This window comes from Scyliorhinus canicula, chromosome 4 (genome assembly GCF_902713615.1).
Source record: "Scyliorhinus canicula chromosome 4, sScyCan1.1, whole genome shotgun sequence".
Classification (NCBI taxonomy): domain Eukaryota; kingdom Metazoa; phylum Chordata; class Chondrichthyes; order Carcharhiniformes; family Scyliorhinidae; genus Scyliorhinus; species Scyliorhinus canicula.
Window position 1 is genome coordinate 5,840,566 of NC_052149.1, and position 19,884 is coordinate 5,860,449.

The window sequence follows — 19,884 nt, forward strand, 5'->3', positions numbered from 1 at the left end:
TTAATCCTGTCAGCTTCGAATCGGAGAGGAGGAGGAGGTGGTATGTCATTGTCATTGGGTTAATAATGTCAGACCCGGGGTAATGCCCTGGGTGACCCCGATTCAAATCCCATCATGCCAGATGGTGGGAAATTGCAAATTAAACATTTAACAATGAGTATGATACCGTTACTGAATGACATCAAAATGCACCTGGTTTGCTAATGCCGCCGTCCTGACCTGATCTGGTCTACATGTGACTCCAGATCCACAGCAATGTGGCTGACTCAAAAACACCCTCTGAAATGGCCAGCAAGCTCACTCGCTTTGAGGGCAATTAGGGATGGCAATAAATGCTGGCACAGCATGTGTTTGCAAGTCTATTATATAATACTTCAGATTCACGACATTAAGGTAGTTCAACACAATTTGTCTTTAAAAAAATCTATGCTGTTGTTCATTGATTAACCCCATTTATCCAAATGGCCATTATTAATTTTCCAATCCTGAAGCTTTGATGGTCCATATCCAGGTTAAATTTAATATGCTTGTTTGCCGGTTAGTTTTTATGCTGATGACACCATCTATAAAAACTTTTTTTTAAAAACCTGATTACATTTTAATAGAAAAATACACATCAAATATCTTTCAAACCCCTTCACACTTTCCCAAGTTGAGCAAAGATAATCTTCTTTTCCTCTTGAAGATACAATCCATATTCCTTCTTCAACTCATCTTCCACCTGTCCCGTCGCCTTTACCTCTGCCTCGACAGGCTGTGGAAATGGAACATAAACACTGTGAGGTGAGGGAAACCAGGATGCCCTTTTATCCCATCCCCTATCCACCAGTCCCTTCCGAAACTAACTCAACTTTCTGGTGCGCCCATTTACACGTTCTGCCTTGACAACACCAATCTGGTAACTTCGCCAAAACATTTACCTCGCGGTGAAAATTCTGCCTAACTTTCCCCAGGGCACAATTTTAACTCTTCGGAAGCGAATGGATTAAAATCTCATCCAGACCTATATCATTCCTGATTTTAACTTTCCTCTCTGGTATTAACATTAGAATAATTTTTTTTTAAATTAGTCGGGACTATACTAAATAAAGAGAAAGGTCACCGCTTCAGTTCAAAACCTTAACAGCAATGGTTGGAATTCTCAACACTTAAGGTTTTGAACAAAGTGTCTGGGATACAGTGACTGTTTGAAACAAGCCTCCAGTGTGTAATGAGATCTCTGCAGGTTAGAGAAAGCATTAATTGCATTCCGGTATACTTTCGTTTTAAAGTTGTGCTTGATTTCTTTGTCCTCTTCCTTAATTTCTCATCATTTCTGTTTCATTTTACACTCTGCTCTCTGAGAGTTCCTCTCCCTCTGGGGAGTACCAGCCCCCCCCCCCCCCCCCCCCCCCCCCCAGGTACCTGCCCTTCATTAATGGCCAAACATCACCATCCAATTTATCAGAGGCCTGCTTGATAGAGGAATGGCAAAGGTACTGCGTGCGGTTTCATTCCCTTTGAAATGCTTGATAGGACAGAGCAAGTGTTTTGCATCAGGCCCTCTGTGTTTCTGAGCTACGGGACGGGAATGCTGCCTTGTCAATGAACCCGCTCCGTTTTCTTTCCCAACATGGAGTGGTTAAGGAGAATAGCTTCATCATCGGAGTACATGGCGGATAAAGAAATAGTTGGACACAGTGCTGGGGTGAGATGACGTAAAGTGGGCGACGGCTTTGAGGAGCATAAACGTTGACACAGATGAGGCCAATGGCCTGTTTCTGTGCTGGAAATTCGATGCAAGATCGTACGCACTGACCCGCTATTCAGCGAATGTCACAACGCCGCCAACTCTGTCCTGTACCTGCCCAATGTCCACCCATGAGCTATTTCCACCAGGGCTTGTTGAATAGGGAGCAGAAGCAGGGAACCCTTGCTATTCCCCCACCCTCTCCACTCGCTACACTAAGGACACGGATTGTTGTATTGTTGCAAATACCAAAAATGAATTCAGCAAGAGCAACTTCACTGTGTGGTTTAAAGAGTTCCATATACCTCATAAAGGTTTATATGGATTAAATACTGCAGCAGCAGTAATTACACCATTGATTTTGCTGCTGTTTCCTTTGCACTCACTGATTTCCATCTGAATAAATAAATAATAGCAGATATGAGACAGTAAAGGAAAGCAGATGTGCAATTGGATGAGGTGGCAAGTAGTAAACTTTGTGCATTGATTCCAAAGCCGTTTCCTGCTTGATTTAAAAGGACCAGATTATTTTGCTCACAGGTTTCTCTTCCGGTTCCGCTTCCTGCTTTTCACTTCTAAATATTTTTCTTGTTTCAAAATATTCCAGTCGTTTAACTTCTCTTTCAAAGTAAGCTTCGACGTTAGCTTTCTGGAAGAAAAACAAGTATTTATTTTTTTAATGGGATGGGTTTGCTTGAGGGAGGGGTCTTTCATGCCAGCACATTGCTTACTCTTTTGCAATCTATCCCAATGGAAGATGCTTCGTTAAACGGGCAGCTCTTCCCTGTACTGGGAGGCTGTGCTTATCACTACAGGACAGTTTCTCAAAAAGAAAACTCGACCTTCTTAATGCGTCACCAGAGGTAGACAAAAGATTATGGGATCGATTTAACGGAAACATTTCTAAGTACAATTTTGGGCGAGTTTGACAGGATGTTTCTCGCTGGCTCTTTGGGTGAGATCTACACCGGTATTCACTGACACTTAGTCACTTTTATGGGCCTTGGGGAGTTTCTCCCCGGTCTCGTCGGCACTTAGAATGATTTTCATCACTGGGGAGCTGAACCCGCTGGCGAGACCGACCCCCGACCCCTTAGGGATCGGGCTGCCATTTTGAAAGAGGGACCTTTTCCCAAGTAAGTTTTAGGGTCTCTCTCACTCCCCCCACCGACAGCCAATGTCACCTCCCGCACACCAATTCAGGACCCCCACCCTTCAACCCCCAATCTTTAGGAGGCCCCTTCATACCCGTCCTGCTCCCTCTCCCCCCCACCCTTTATTCCCCCCTTTTGTGGGCATGGCCTCCTCGGGCCCTGGCCCTTGGCATTGCCCCCCCCCAGGCACATGGGCAGTATCAGCTTGACAGTGCCAGGGTGGCAGTGGGCAAGCCAGGGTGCCACCTGACCACCCAGGGGTATCCAATGGCCTAGGAGACCCTCCCATGTGCTTTTACATGGGTCCATGATTGTGTGTACCAGTGCTAAACAGCGGCATGGCGAGGTCTCCCAGGCGCTGGCATTATCTGGCATAGACATATATTTGGATCTGCCCTTGCGACATCTCGAGAGATCCCATTAGATCCCACGAGGCGTTCCAAGCATCACAAATCTCATATTTGTCCTGTCATGGAGTCTGGCGCAATGATGCCGTTCGTTCTCGCCCTATTCCTTGGACAGGATTCTCCCCTATCCGGCAGGGTGGGCTGTACGGCGCATGCCCCAACTCGTGTGGAATCCTCCGCACCTTCAGGGGCTAGGCCGGCACCAACGGGGTTGGCGCTGCGCCAACTGCCGCCAAAGGGCCTCTGACGGCCGGCGTGAGTTGGGGCATGCGCGGGAGCGCCAACGCATGCTGGCGTGATCCCAGCGCATGCGGGTTCTTCCCCGCGCCAGCCATGGCGGACGTTTACAGCGGCCGGGGCAGAGGGAAAGAGTGCCCCCACGGCACAGGCCGGGATCAGTGGGCCCCGACTGCGGGCCATGCCACTGTGGGGGCATGCCCTGGGGCCAGATCCCCCCGCTCCCCCCCCCACCCTTCCCCCGAGGACTCCGCAGGCCGCCCGCAGAGCCAGGTCCCGCCGGTAAGGACCTTGTTTGATTGGCGCCGACAGGACTGGCCGAAAATGGGCGGCCGCTCGCCCCACCGTAGAGCGGTGGATCACTGGGGGGGGGGGGGGTGGCTGCTGCCAACGGCCCCCGACCCACGTGGCGAGATTCCCGCCCCTGCCGAAAAACCGGCGCTGGACAATCCGGCAGCCACTGTCAGGGTGGAGGGGCGGGATTCACGCTGCCCCCTGGTGATTCTCCAGCCCGGCGGGGGGGTCGGAGAATCCGGCAGCCACCGTCAGGGCGGAGGGGCGGGATTCACGCTGCCCCCTGGTGATTCTCCAGCCCGGCGGGGGGGTCGGAGAATCCGGCAGCCACCGTCAGGGCGGAGGGGCGGGATTCACGCTGCCCCCTGGTGATTCTCCAGCCCGGCGGGGGGGTCGGAGAATCCGGCAGCCACCGTCAGGGCGGCGGGGCGGGATTCACGCCCACCCCCTGGCAATTCTCCAGCCTGGCGGGGGGGGGGGGGGGGGGGGGGGGTGGGTCGGAGAATCTGGCCTCTTGTGCTTAAAAACTTCCGTTTTTGCCCTTCAGATCCCAGATGGAAATTTGATTGCTTTTTAAACAACAGAATGATTCCTTCACCAAAGATGGTTCTGATGATCCCAATCCAGTTGCCCCGCATTTTGTCCATCACCCTCTCAACTCTCCCTGATAACACTGGCTCCTCCTCGATTACATATCGATATTTATTGATATTCCTCCCTTACCCCGCTCCAGAGTTTATTCCTTAGATGTGAGCCAAGGCAGTGAATGTCTGAAGGTTACTTGACCACTGTGAGCACTATTGCTTAATGCAGGTCTGTTCTCGTATATCACCATCACGTACCCCACTCATCAGCCTGGGTCTGTAAAATGGTGGCTCAATGGGTGGCCCCCTCATCTCTCAATATAGAAGGGTGTGAGGTCACCCCCACTTCAGACACTTCAGCAGAGAATCTAGACTAACATACCGAGCGCAGTGAGGGAGTTGATGCACAGTCAGATGTTCCATCGTTCAGATGAGATGTTAACTGAGTCTGTCCTCTCAAAGTGGATGCTAACAATTCCACAGCACAATTTCAAAAGGATGGAGGAGTTCTCCCCGGTGGTCTGGCCAATATTCATGCCTGAACCAGCAGGTTATCAGGTCGTTATCACATTGCTGTTTGTGGGAATTGGCTGGGTGCAAAATGGCCGCCACATTCCCTATTTGACAACCATTTTTATTTATTCTTTCACAGGGTGTGAGCATCGCTGGCAAAGGCCAGTGTTTATTATCCACCCCTAGTTGTCCTTGAGAAGCCGGTGGTGAGCTGCCTTCTTGAATCTCTGCAGTTCATGTGGTGTAGGTACATCCACTGTGCTGTTGTGGGGTGGGGGGTGGAGTGGGGGGGGGGGGGGGGGGGAGATCCAGGACTTTGACCCCAGTGACAGTGAGGCAATGGCTGCTACATTTCCATATTAGGATGGTGAGTGGTTTGGAGGTGCTGGTGTTGCAACGCTGCCTTTGTCCTTCTATCTGGTACAGGCTGTGGGTTTAGAAGGTGCTGTTGAAGGAGCCTTGGTGAGTAGCTGCAGAACATCTATTAGACGCCATTGGTACACACAGCTTCCATCATGTGTCGGTGGTGGAGGGAGTAGACGTTGAAGGTGGTGGAGGGGGTGTCAATCAAGCTGCCGGCTTTGTCCTGGGTGATGTTGAGCGTCTTGAGTGCTGTTGGAGCTGCACTCATCCAGGAAGGTGGAGGGTATTCCATCACACTCCTGACTTGAGAGAATCATAGAATTTACAATGCAGAATGAGGCCACTCGGCCCATCGAGTCTGTACCGGCTCTTGGAAACGGGGAGAACGTGCAGACTCCGCACAGTCAGTGACCCAAGCCGGGAATCGAGCCTGGGACCCAGGAGCCGTGAAGCAACTGTGCTAACCACTGTGCTACAGTTGTGAGACATGCTATACAAATGCAAGTCTTTTGTCTGACTAGCAATCAACAACTTTTGCTCGCTTGGTTGCTGATGAAGTGAGTGAAGCATGTTTCAACATGTGCTTTTATTGTGAAGGGATTGCAAGAAGCTGCCTCAGTCCACACAGTCTGACCTTAACCCTGTATCAATCTACTGAAACAGAATAGGTTCAACCAGCAATTGAGATGCTTCAGGGGACAGACAGATGACTTGCAAGAACTTGTATTTTTTTTAAATCGAAGTATGAAAATGCCACAGTAACATCCTTGTACTTACCTCCTGTGTTAATGGGTGTCGCAAAGCCCAGGGCACCTCCAGAATGTGCAGAGTACCAAAGTCATCAGATACAGCCAGTAAGTGTTGTTTTGCTGGTGAAAAACAGATTAGGTTGGGGACAATGCAAATATTTCAACTATTTACTGTCCATTACTATAACCTTAGTGTAACTGAAATATATATATTATCTTCACTGGCTTGTAAATTAAAGCATTGAGCTTTGTGTAGGTTTTAAATTCCACGTCTAGCTGATCAGCGATCTGGACACTGGACACAAGATCACAATGCCCCCAGGATTGACCGCAAGGCTATAAAACGTTGGAGCAGAAGTAGGCCATTCGGCCCATCGATTCTGCTCTGCCACTCAATGAGATCATGACTGATCTGATAGAATCCTCAACTCCACTTTCCTGCTTTATCCCCATAATCCTTGGTTCCCTCACTGATTAAAACTCTGTCTATCGCAGCCTGAAACATAACGACCCAGCCTCTACAGCTCTCTGCGGTTGAATTCCACTGATTCATTACCCTCCGAGAGAAGAAATTTCCTCCTCATCTCTGTCTCTAATGGGCGGCCCCTTATTCTGAGATTATGCCCTCGACTCTCTCACAAAGGGCAAAATCCACTCAGCATCTACCCTGTCACGCAACCTGAGATTCCTATGGGCGTAATTCTCCGCAAGGCCCGACGCCGTCGTGAAACCTGGAGAGGTTCACGATGGCGTTGGAAGCCTCTCCCGGTCCCCTATTCTCCCCTACGCGGGGGGGATAGGCGGGCCGTACTGGGAAACTCGGCCGCCGGGCCTTGTCCCTGGCTTCAAGGCCCGGCGCGCCAAGAATGACACCGCGGTGGCGCCTAATGACGTCAGCCGCGCATGCGCGGGTTGGGCAGCACAAACCCGCGCATGCGCGGTTACCGTCTTTCTCCTCAGCTGCCCCGCAAGACGTGGTGGCTTGATCTTGCGGGGCGGCGGAGGGGAAAGAGTGCGTCCCCTTGAGACACCGGCCCGACGATCGGTGGGCACCGATCACAGGCCCGTCCCCTCCCGAGCACGGTCGTGGTGCTCGATACCCGATCCGCCCTCCACAGGCCCCACACTTACCTGGCGCGCCATGTTCACGACAGGTGTGGTTGCCGCCATCGTGAACAGGTTTGGAACGGCAGGCCGCTCGGCCCATCCAGGTCGGAGAATCGCGGGCCGCTGTGAAAAATGGCGGCCTGCGTTTCTCCGAGTGGCTTGTCACAAAACCGGACACGCCATTTTGGGGGGGGGGGGGGGGAGAATAGCGGGAGGTGCGGGAGCGGACATCCCGCTATTCTCCCACCCATCGTGGTTGCGGAGAATCGCGGCCTATATGTCTCAATAAGGGCATTATTCTAAACTCCGATCAGCCCAGGCCCAACATCTCTTCATAAGAAGACCATAAGACATAGGAGCAGAATTAGGCCACTCAGCCCATCGAGTCTGCTCCGCCATTCAATAATTGCTGATATTTTCTTATCCCCATTCTCCTGCCTTCTCCCCATAACCTCTGATCCCCTTATTAATCAAGAACCTATCTATCTCTGTTTTAAAGACACTCAGTGATTTGGCCTCCACAGCCTTCTGCGGCAAAGAGTTCCACAGATTCACCACCCTCTGGCTGAAGAAATTCCTCCTCATCTCTGTTTTAAAGGATCGTCCCTTTAGTTTGAGATGGTGTCCTCTGATTCTAGTTTTTCCTACAAGTGGAAACATCCTCTCCACGTCCACTCTATCCTCGCAATATCTTGTAAGTTTCAATAAGATCCCCTCCCATCCTTCTCAACTCCAACGAGTACAGACCCAGAGTCCTCAAACGTTCCCCATGCGACAAGTTCTTCTTTCCAGGGATCAGTCTTGTGCACCTCCTCTGGACCCTTTCCAAGGCCAGCACATCCTTCCTTAGAAACTGCTCACAATATTCCAAATGACCAGAGCCTTATATAGCCATCCCCTGGGATCAACCTAGTGAACCTTCTGTGGACTCCCTCCAATGCCAGTCTATCTTTCCTTAGGTAATGGGACAAGAGCTGTTCACAGTATTTCAGGTGTTGTCTAATTGGCGTGTTGTATAGTCTCAGCAGTACTTCCCTATTTTTACATTATATTGCCTTTGAAATGAGGGCTCTTAATCTGTGACTATAATTATCAACACTGGTGCCATCAATTAATCAGTTTATTGTAGAATGATACAGCACGGAAGGCCATTCAGCCTATTGTGCCTGTGCTAGCACTTTGAATGAACTATCCAATTAGCCCCAGGACCCTGCTCTTGTAACACCAACAACAACAACAACAATACGCATTTAGCATGTTTAAAGTGGTCTTCAAAGGGGTGTTAATAGATTAAATATGTAATTGACCTACACTGAGAGATATAAGGGTTGTTGGGTCAGTGAGGTAGGTTTAAGAAGGTTTAATAAGGGGGGGAGATGTTTAGGGTGGGAGTTTCAGAGCTTGGAGCCGGCAGCCGAAGGCACAACCATCAATGGTGGAGTGATTAAAACCAGAGTTAGAGATGTGCAGAGATCTTGGAGGCTGGAGGAGATTACAGAGATAGGGAGGGGTGTAGGGGCAGGAGGAGGTTACAGAGATCGGGAGGGCTGTAGGGTCAGGAGGAGGTTACAGAGATCGGGTGGGGTATAGGGGCAGGAGGAGATTACAGTGATAGGGAGGGGTATAGGGGCAGGAGGAGATTACAGTGATAGGGAGGGGTGTAGGGGCAGGAGGAGGTTACAGAGATCGGGAGGGCTGTAGGGTCAGGAGGAGATTACAGTGATCGGGAGGGGTATAGGGGCAGGAGGAGATTACAGTGATAGGGAGGGGTGTAGGGGCAGGAGGAGGTTACAGAGATCGGGTGGGGTATAGGGGCAGGAGGAGATTACAGTGATAGGGAGGGGTATAGGGGCAGGAGGAGATTACAGTGATAGGGAGGGGTATAGGGGCAGGAGGAGATTACAGAGATAGGGAGGGGTGTTGAGGCAGGAGGAGGTTACAGAGATAGGGAGGGGTGTAGGGCAGGAGGAGGTTACAGAAATCGGGAGGAGTATAGGGGCAGGAGGAGATTACAGTGATAGGGAGGAGTGTCGGGTGTGGAGTGATTTAAAAGCAAAAGTGAACATTTTAAAATTGAGACGGTACTGAATCGGAAGCCAATCTACATCAGTGAGCACGGGGAGTGATGGGTAAACTGGGGAAAATGCTGGAAAATCTCTGACATTGTTGAGATTTTCCAGCATTTTCCCTTTCGTTTCAGATTCCAGCATCCGCAGTAATTTGCTTTTATTTTGTGATGGGTAAGCTGGACTTTCTGCAATGGATGGCAGAGATTTTAATGACCACAAGTTTCTGGAGGGCTTCCGGAGTCATTTCCCTATAGCTCTGTGACTTCTTTCAAGTATTTACCCAATTTCCTGTTTGAAAGTTCCTGTTGAATATGCTCCAGCTCTCATTCAGGCAGTGAATTCCAGCACAGAACAACGAGTGGGTGAAATGTTTCCTCGTGTCATTGAAACTCACTGGAGAGAAGGAGGCCATTCAGCCCTTATGCCTATGCTGTTTTTTTGAAAGCGCAGCCATGTTAACGCTTGCTTAGTCAATGACCTTCCTTCCACCATCATGTCAGACGGAGTCTCTTTCGGTGGCCCAGTGCCATATTTCATAACACCCCAGTGAAACACCTTGGGATATTTTATTACATTAAAGGCACTATCTGAATATAAGTGGTTGTTTTTACATAATATCCAGACACAAGTTGTGTTTTGTTTGGTGTCTTTCTTGCCAAAATGATACATACCTGTGATTATCCACGGTTTGATGCAACTTATTGAGACAGAAGTAATATTCTGTGTCTGGGAGGGCTCATGTGTTTTTTCGAGTAAATCCCAAATATCAATGTTCCCGTCTTCTTTTCCAATGATAACGACCCCGGGTCTGGTGAGGGACCAGTGGCCAGTTTGACAGCGTTTTGTTGCACAGGCTGAATGTAGCAGGGGTCCAAGCTGAACATGCAATAACAGGGAACCAAACAAGGTTATATTCTCAATAGACTCAATCATTAGCTTTCAGATTAGACTGGGGGATGTATACAGGGGTAACCGTCGCTTTTCTATCGCTTATTCACAAAAACATGGATGACGGTCAGCAACTCAAACCCTCAACCGTGTGATTGTTAACCTTGGGTCCAGTATTCCAATGGTCTCCTGGCTTATATCCCACCTCCCACCCTTTGTAAACGTGAATTCATCCAAAACTCTGCTGCCTGTGTCCCCAACCAAGTCCTGTTCACCCACAACGCTTGCACTCGCTGACCTATATTGGCTCCGGTTCCATCTACGCCTTAAATTTAAAATACCCTTCCTTATGTTAAAACCCTTCGCTACTCTCTAAACTCTTATAGGCTCCAAAAAACTCTTGAAGTAAACTGAACGTGATTAAATGTTACAATATCTTTTCTAATTTCCATCAATTTTACACCAGTTCGCCGATTCAATCAAAAGATAATTTGGGCTGATAGGTTTGCTCATTAGATAACGGTTCTGTTTCTGGGTACAGCACTAAACTATATGGAGCTGGAAGTGACTAATTTAATTGTATGTGTGTGCATGCACCTGTGTTATGAGTGTGCATGCATGTGTGTGTGTGTGTGGGGAGGGGAGGGAGGGAGTGCGTGTTTGTGCAAGGTGTGTTATATGTGTGCGTGCATGCGTGTGGAGTGGGTATGATGTGTTTACAGGCTGTGTGTATGTGTCAGGGGTGGTGTATGAGAATGCGTGCTTGCGCTGCGTAATAGGCTGTCAGTGAACAAAGAATTTGGTGATACTTTCTGTCACTGTTCACACATTAAGAAGCCATGATGTGGAGATGCCGGCGTTGGACTGGGGTGAGCACAGTAAGAAGTCTTACAACACCAGGTTAAAGTTCAACAGGTTTGTTTCAAACACTAGCTTTCGAAGCACTGCTCCTCCCTCAGGTGAATCATTTACCCGAGGAAGGAGCAGTGCTCCGAAAGCTAGTGTTTGAAACAAACATGTTGGACTTTAACCTGGTGTTGTAAGACTTCTTACTGTGCACACATTAAGAAGGACCATTGACAGAGGAGGACTGTAAGACTTTACCGTTGAGTGCAGGGCAGGAAGATGGAAAATGATAAATACTAGGTGTGTTCTTAACACTGGAGAGTAGTTTTCAATAATTCAGCAGGAAAAACTGAAGCGGCAACTACTCACAGTGACACCTTCCTTCCAGATGGCAAATGTCCATCCTCCTACGGTTAAAATGATATCCCTGAAGAAGGGTGACCTTTGCACTGTGTTTACAGGACCATCATGGACAGCGTAGGAATGAGTTGGTCTTGGAGCTGTAATATTAACAAACACCAAAAACTTTCAGATATGCAATTTAAAAAAAAAAGACAAGTACAGGAAAAATAATTCAACTTTTTATCATCAAAGGGGAAAAAAAAGTGTCGAGTGCAATGTGAAAGTTTTAGTTCCAATACTCTGAAGTTCAGTTTGTCTGAAGCACCTTCACACTGCCACAATCAACTTTACTCCAACTAACAAAACTGTTTATTTGTGATTATCAGCCAGACATGGTGAGTTGGATGGGATTGACATTAAACAACATGTGCCTACCAGTACTGCAGATACAAACACTCACTGGGTGTGGGTGACCAGCATTTATTGCCCACGCTCAGTTGCCTTTGGGAGGGTGGTGTTGCACCACTGCCTTGAACTGCTGCAGTCCACGTGGTGTAGATACACCTACTGTGCTGTTAGGGAGGGAGTTCCAAGATGTTGACCCTGTGACAGTGAAGGAACGCAATGTATTTCCAAGTCACGATGGTGAGTGACTTGGAGGGGAACCTCCAGGTGGTGGGGTTCCCATGTCTCTGCTTCCCTTGTCTTTCTTGATGTAGTGCTGTGGGTTTGCAAAGTTCTGTCTGAAGAGCCTTGGTGAGTTCCTTCAGTGCATCTTGTAGATGGTACACACAGCTGCTATAGCCAGTTTAGCTTACTTGGCTAGACAGTTAGTTCATGATGCAGAGCAAGGCCAGCTGTGCGGGTTCAATGTAAGGGGCACCAATCAAGTGGTTGCTTTGTCCTGGATGGTGTTGAGCTTCTTGAGTGACGTTGAGCTGCACTCATCCAGGCAAGTGGAGAGTATTCCATCACATTTCTGTGCCTTGTAGATGGTGGACAGGCTTTGGGGAGTCAGAATTACTCACCACAGAATTCTAGCCTCTGACCTGCTCTTGTAGCCTCAGTATTAATATGGCCAGTCCAGTTCAATTTATCACCAATGGTAACCCCCCAGAATGTTGATAGTGGGGGATTCAGCGATGGTAATCCCATCGAATGTCATGGGGTGATGGTTTGATTCTCTCTTACTGGAGATGGCATTGCCTGGCACTTGCGTGGCATGAATGTTACTTGCCACTTGTCAGCCCAAGCTTGGATATTGTCCAAGTCTTGCTACATTTGCCATGAACTGTTTCCATATCTGAGTAGTCACGAACGGTGCTGAACATTGTGCAGTCATCAGCGAATATCCCCACACGTGACCTTATGTTGGAAGGATGGCCATTGATGGAATATCTGAAGATGGAAAGTAGTTTCCAATGATGTTCCACCGGGATCAGCATCAGGGCCCTTGTTATTTGTTGTATATATTAATGATTTAGACTTTAATGTGGGAGGAATGATTGGGAAACTTGCAGATGATATAAAATTGGCAATGTAGTTGATAGTGAAGAGGATAGCTGTCGACTCCAAAAAGATATCAGTGGTTTGGTTGAGTGGGCAGAGAAGTTGCAAATAGAATTCATCTAGAAAAGTGTGAGGTAATGCATTTGGAGAGGGCAAAAAAAGCAAGGAAATACTTAATGTATTGTAGATTCAAAAACAGCTTCTTCCCCGCTGTTACCAGACTCCTAAATGACTCTCTTATGGACTGACCTGATTAACACTACACCCCTGTATGCTTCACCTGATGTCGGTGTATATGTATTTACATTGTGTACCTTGTGTTGTTCTATTATGTATTCCCTTATTATTTTCTTTTCTTTTCTTGTACTAAATGATCTGTTTGAGCTGCTCGCAGAAAAATACTTTTCACTGTACCTCGATACACGTGACAATAAACAAATCCAAATCCAATTAATGGGAAGATATTACGACGGGCTGAGGATGTGATAGAGTTTGGCTTGTTGCCACGGCTTGTAAATTGCTCCTAGATTGTGATATAACCTGCACAGGGTAGGGATGATTAACTACGAGTTCCCCCGATAAGGAGGCAGGGGACCTTTAACAATACTTGGCTTTGTATAAATAGAGTCGGGCAGTAAGGCACCGACTAGGGAAGACCCAGTAGACATAGAACATAACAGCGCAGTACGGGCCCTTCGGCCCTCGATGTTGCGCCGACCTGTGAAACCATCTGAAGCCTATCTGCCCTACACTATTCCATTTTCATCCATATGTCTATCCAGTGACCACTTAAATGCCCTTAAAGTTGGCGAGTCTACTACTGTTGCAGGCAGGGCGTTCCACACTCCTACTACTCTCTGAGTAAAGAAACTGCCTCTGACATCTGTCCTATATCTACCACCCTTCAATTTAAAGCTATGTCCCCTCATGTTGGTCATCACCATCCGAGGAAAAAGACTCTCACTGTCCACCCTATCTAACCCTCTGACTATCTTATATGTCTCTATTAAGTCACCTCTCAACCTTCTCCTCTCTAACGAAAACAACCTCAAGTCCCTGAGCCTTTCCTCGTAAGACCTTCCCTCCATACCAGGCAACATCCTAGTAAATCTCCTCTGAACCCTTTCCAAAGCTTCCACGTCCTTCTTATAATGTGGTGACCAGAACTGCACGCAGTACTCCAGGAGCGGCCGCACCAGAGTTATGTACAGCTGCAGCATGACCTTGTGGCTCCGAAACTCAATCCCCCTACTGATAAAGGCTAGCACACCATATGCCTTCTTAACAGCCCTATTAACCTGGGTGGCAACTTTCAGGGATTTATGCACCTGGATGCCGAGATCTCTCTGTTCATCTACACTACCAAGAATCTTGCCATTAGCCCAGTACTCTGCATTCCTGTTACTCCTTCCAACGTGAACCACCTCACACTTTTCCACATTAAACTCCATCTGCCACCTCTCAGCCCAGCTCTGCAGCTCATCTATGTCCCTCTGTATCCTATAACATCCTTCAGCACTATCCACAACTCCACCGACCTTCGTGTCATCTGCAAATTTACTAACCCATCCTTCTGCACCCTACTGGAGCTGCAGATAATAGTAATTGTGAAAGAAAGTAAGTTTTGTTTTAACCTACTCGATGTGGATTCTTTGTTGCCCTCTGCAGAGCTTAGATCTGTACATTGGTTGTGGGATCGCTTAGCTCTGTCTATTACTTGCTGCTTCTGCTGTTTGGCACACAGGCCTGTGTTGTAGCTTCGTGAGGTGAACACCTCATTTTTCGGTCTGCCTGATGTTGCTCCTGGCATGTTCTCCTGCACTCTTCATTGAACCAGGGTTGATCCCCTGGCTGGGTGGTAATGGTAGAGTGGGGGATATGCCGGGCCGTGAGGTTACAGATTGTGGTTGAATGCAATGGTTTCACAGGTCTGCGCAACATCGAGGGCCGAAGGGCCCGTACTGCGCTGTAGTGTTCTATGTTCTATGCTGCTGCTGATGGTCCTCAACACCTCATGGATGCCCAGTCTTGAATTACTCTGTTTGAAGTCTACCCCATTTAGCTCTGTGGTAGTGCCACACAACACGATGGAGGGTATCTTGAATGTGAAGACAAGACTTTGTCTCCACAAGGACTGTGTAGTGGTCACATTTACTGATACTGTCATGACAGATGCATCTGCAGCAGGCAGGTTGGTGAGGATGAGGCCAAGTATGTTTTTCCCTCTTGTTGGTTCCCTCACCACCTGCTGCAGTCCCAGTCTACCAGCTATTGTCCTTTAGAACCCGGCCAGCTCGGTCTGTGGTGGCACTACCGAGCCACTCTTGGTGATGGACATTGAAGTCCCCATCCAGAGAACATTTTGTGCCTTTGCCACCCTCAGTGCTTCCTCCGAGTGGTGTTCAACATGGAGGAGAACTGATTCATCAGCTGATGGTGGACGATACATGGTAATTAGCAGGACGTTTCCTTTCTCAGTTTGACTTGATGCCATGAGACTTCATGGGGTCCAGAGTCAATGTCGAGGACTCCCAGGACTACTCTCTCCAGACTGTATCCCACTGTGCCCCCCGCCAGCTCTGCTGGGTCTGTCCTGCCAGTGAGACAGGACATACCCAGGAATGGCGATAGTGCTGGCTGGGCCATTATCTGCCAGGTATGAGTCTGTGAGTATGTCTATGTCAGGCTATTGCTTGACCAGTCTGTGAGACAGCTCTCCCAACTTTGTCACAAGCCCCCCAATGTTAGTAAGGAGGAGTTTGCAGGGTCGACCGGGCCGGGTTTGCCGTTGTCATTTCTGGTGCCCAAGTCAATTTCGCGAACTGCTTTTGTTCCTTTTAAACTTCGTAGCAGTTTGACACAACTGAGTGACTTGCTGGGCCATTTCAGATGGCATTTCAGAGTTAACCGCATTGCTGTGGGTCTGGAGTCACATGTAGGCCATTCAAGTGAAGCAGATGGTTTGTTGCAACAATTGACAATAATTTCATGGCCCTTTTTGGGCTTTTAATGCCAGATTTTTATCGAATTCAAATTTCACAAGATAGTGGGATTCAAACCCGGGTCCACAGAACATGACCCTGGGCGTCTGGATTACTAGTCCAGTAAGAAGACACCCTGTGCGTGTAAATTAATCCCTGTAAGTGTAAGTTAATTTATTGAACATTCCTTGTGCTGGTTTCCTCGGTAGCACGGTAGCATTGTGGATAGCATAATCGCTTCACAGCTCCAGGGTCTCAGGTTCGATTCCGGCTTGGGTCACTGTCTGTGCTGAGTCTGCACGTTCGCCCTGTGTCTGCGTGGGTTTCCTCCGGTTTCCTCCCACAGTCCAAAGATGTGCAGGTTAGGGTGGATTGGCCATGATAAATTGCCCTTAGTGTCCAAAATTACCCTTAGTGTTGGGTGGGGTTACTGGGTTATGGGGATAGGGTGGAAGTGTTAACCTTGGGTAGGGTGCTCTTTCCAGGAGCCGGTGCAGACTTGATGGGCTGAATGGCCTCCTTCGGCACTGTAAATTCTATGTATGTAGTGCTTGCACCATCTAAACGCATGACCACCAAATAATTAAATAGTCCATCGAGTCCGCAGACCCAATTGATTGAGATGAATTAAAAAATGAATCACTGCCAACTACCAATTAATGAATTAAGTTAAAATCTGCTGAGTTTAATTTATTTGTTGGCTAGATGTCTTCCATCAACCTCGGTTAGAAATTGCTTGAAGGATGATATCCCTCTATGCCGTAAAACTTTATGGTTCTAAAACGTACACACATGGCACTCCAAGGCCATGAGGTCAACACCGTAAAAGCACAATATCGGGAGAGCATCTTGAACTGGTTAAGTCAAGAGATCGTAATCCACGTCTCTGCCTCACTTTCCTCCTATAAGACACTTTTAAAAACTTGTCTCTTTAAACTCTCTGCTCTGTGGTTAGATGTCAAATTCCTGTGAAGCATCCTGGGACATTTCCGTTCCTCCTCCTTGTACCATCGTCAAAGAAGGTGTTGAGAAGCGCAGTCACATTTCATAGATTTGAATCATAGAATCCCTACAGTGCAGAAGGAGACCATTCGGCCCATCGAGTCTGCACCGACCCTCCGAAAGAGCACACTACCTGGGCCTAATGCTCCACCCGATCTCCGGAACCACACCGAACCATTGGGCACGAAGGGGAAATTTGGCATGGCCAATCCACCTAACCTGCACACCTTTGGACTGTGGGAGGAAACCGACGCAGACACAGGAGAAAGTGCAAACTCCACAGACAGTCACCCGAGGCTGGAATCGAAGCCGGGTCCCTGGCGCGGTGAGGCAGCAGTGCTAACTGTGCAGTCCACTGATTGGTCCATGATTATTCTTGCCAAGTACTGCAGCGTGGCTGACCAGAAAACTCTTGCAGTCTCACTGCCTGTCATCAGGTACGTTGGAAGGATTTTGCAGGTTAATACTCAATCAAGACATGGGTTGGGACTTGAACCGGGATCCTCTGTCCCAGAGTTAGGGGCACTACCTACTGCACCATAAACCTCCATTCTTTTCTGTAAATACTCCATAAATATAAATTGTAGCCTTTTCTTAGGACATTCTTTGTCATATTTGACGTCACCATTGTAGTGATCTGCAGGCATGTAAGGGGTTCTGTAAGTAAGTGCTAGACAACCACTAGATGGCAGCACCAGATATACGTATATAAGCTACACTCAGAGGGAGTTCCCGCTTCTTGGTATCAGGAGTGACAAGTGAATAGAGTGTTAGAGATATAGCGTAGTGAGCAGGTATGGTTAGACATTTTATACACTTAATCTTATTTATCTAATCTTTAGTTATAGTTGTAGAAGAGTGAACAAACTCATAGTTATATATAATTGTTACTCAATAAACAGTATTTGCTTAATTTGAAGACTTCGAGCGTAACCGAACATCAACCACCCGACTGTTCGGGGCGGGGTTAGCACAGTGGGCTAAACAGCTGGCTTGTAATGCAGAACAAGGCCAGCAGCGCGGGTTCAATTCCCGTACTGGCCTCCCCAAACAGGCGCCGGAATGTGGCGACTAGAGGCTTTTCACACCAACTTCATTGAAGCCTACTTGTGACAATAAGCGATTATTTCTTTATTTCTTTCTTCTGGAAGTAAGCAAATGAGTAGAAGATATTACTATACGTAATATAACAACCATGAGATTAACTGGTGTATACTGTACTGCAGATATCAGCCAGAAACTGCACATTTCATTTTATATGGCAGTTGTATTTTTCAATATTTTGGAGCTTTGTGAAATGTATACTTACTGGTCATTTTTCCAGTATCCATGTCTTTTTCAATTTGCCAGTCTACAGAAGTGACTTCTCCATCCTAAAGGATCCAAAATAAATTGGATAATTTCAACAGGTTTCTATCCAACACATAGACACATAGGAAATAGGAGCAGGATTTGGGGGCAGCAGGGTAGCATGGTGGTTAGCATAAATGCTTCACAGCTCCAGGGTCCCAGGTTCGATTCCCGGCTGGGTCACTGTCTGTGTGGAGTCTGCACGTCCTCCCCCTGTGTGCGTGGGTTTCCTCCGGGTGCTCCGGTTTCCCCCCACAGTCCAAAGACGTGCGGGTTAGGTGGATTGGCCATGCTAAATTGCCCGTAGTGTCCTAATAAAAGTAAGGTTTGGGGGGGGGGGGGGTTGTTGGGTTACGGGTATAGGGTGGATACGTGGGTTTGAGTAGGGTGATCATGGCTCGGCACAACATTGAGGGCCGAAGGGCCTGTTCTGTGCTGTACTGTTCTATGTTCTAGGATGAGGCCATTCTTCATCTGGCCTAAATGGTCTATCCCTTATCCTCAGACTGTGACCCCTGGTTCTGGACTCCTCCACCATCGGGAACATCCTTCCTGCATCTAGTCTGTCTAATCCTGTTAATTTTATAGGTTTCTATGAGATCCCTCCTCATTGTTTTAAGCTCCAGCGAATATATTCCTAACCGATTCAATCTCTCCTCATTCGTCAGTCCCATTATCCCAGGAATCAGTCTGGTAAACATTCCCAGCGTTCCCTCTATAGCAAGAGCAACCATCCTCAGGTCAGGAGACCAAAACTGCACACAATATTCCAGGTGTGGACTCACCAAGCTCCTTATCATTGCAGCATGAGATCCCTGCTCCTGTACTCGATTCCTCTTAGTATGAATCATAGAATTCCCACAGTGCACAAGCAGGCTATTCATCCTATCGAGCCTGCACCGATCCTCACAATAAGTACCCCCCCTCAGCCCACCCCCGCCCCATCCCCATAATCCCATAACCCCACCCAACCTACGCATCTTTGGACTGGGGGAGGAAACCCACGCAGACACGGGGAGAAAGTGCAAACTCAACATGGACAGTCACCCAAGGCCGGAATTGAACCCGGTTCCCTGATGTTGTGAGGAAGCAGTGCCAACCACTGTGCCACCGTGCCAATAGCATCTGCCTTCTTTACCGCCTGCATGCTTACTTTCAGTGACTGAACGTGTCCAAATCACACTGAAGGATCTCTGCATCCTCCTCACAGCTCACCCTCCCACCCAGCATTGTGTCATCTGCAAATTTGGAGATATAATATTTAGTTCTCTCATCTACATCAGTAATCTATGGGCCGGATTCTTCCGTCCTGCCTGCTGAAAAATCGCAGGATGGACGCGGACCATGTAAAGATCCACTGGCCTAGGGTGGGAATATCCGGTCGCCGGGCAGGCGCGGTCGGAGAATCCCGCCCAATATTGCGAATAGCTGGGGTCCTATCACTGATCCCCCTTCCCTCCCGACTGTTGCTTCACAGTGCCAGGGAACCCGGTTCAATTCCCGGCTTGGGTTACCTAAGGCCCTCCCCCCCGATGCTCCGCTCCCGACGGCGTGGGAGAGCCAAACTGTGGGCGAGGGGGGGGGGGGGCTTTGGCAGAGTCTGGGGGCACTGGTGGGGGGTGGTCCGGGAGTGCAAGCCTGGCCAGAGGGGGGCACTATTTGGCAGGCCGGATCCCCGCGCGGCCGGCGTCATGTTGCAGGCGCGGCCGCTGCAGGCTGCTACCGTGAACACGCACAGCCACAGACCCAGCAGCTAAAGC

General features: G+C 48.5%; 1 protein-coding gene across 1 annotated transcript in view; it reads right to left on the reverse strand.

Annotated features, from left to right (window-relative positions):
• Positions 1–539: 539 nt before the first annotated feature.
• Positions 540–19,884, reverse strand: part of dnai3 (dynein axonemal intermediate chain 3) — a 150,158-nt gene continuing 130,813 nt past the window's right edge. The window contains exons 17-22 of the mRNA XM_038793427.1: positions 18,084–18,147; positions 11,310–11,440; positions 9,878–10,082; positions 6,059–6,150; positions 2,268–2,378; positions 540–754 (exon numbers count right to left, since the gene is read on the reverse strand). Coding sequence (XP_038649355.1) covers positions 638–754; positions 2,268–2,378; positions 6,059–6,150; positions 9,878–10,082; positions 11,310–11,440; positions 18,084–18,147 — 720 coding nt within the window. The 3' untranslated portion in view covers positions 540–637. The remainder of the gene's footprint in view (positions 755–2,267; positions 2,379–6,058; positions 6,151–9,877; positions 10,083–11,309; positions 11,441–18,083; positions 18,148–19,884) is intronic.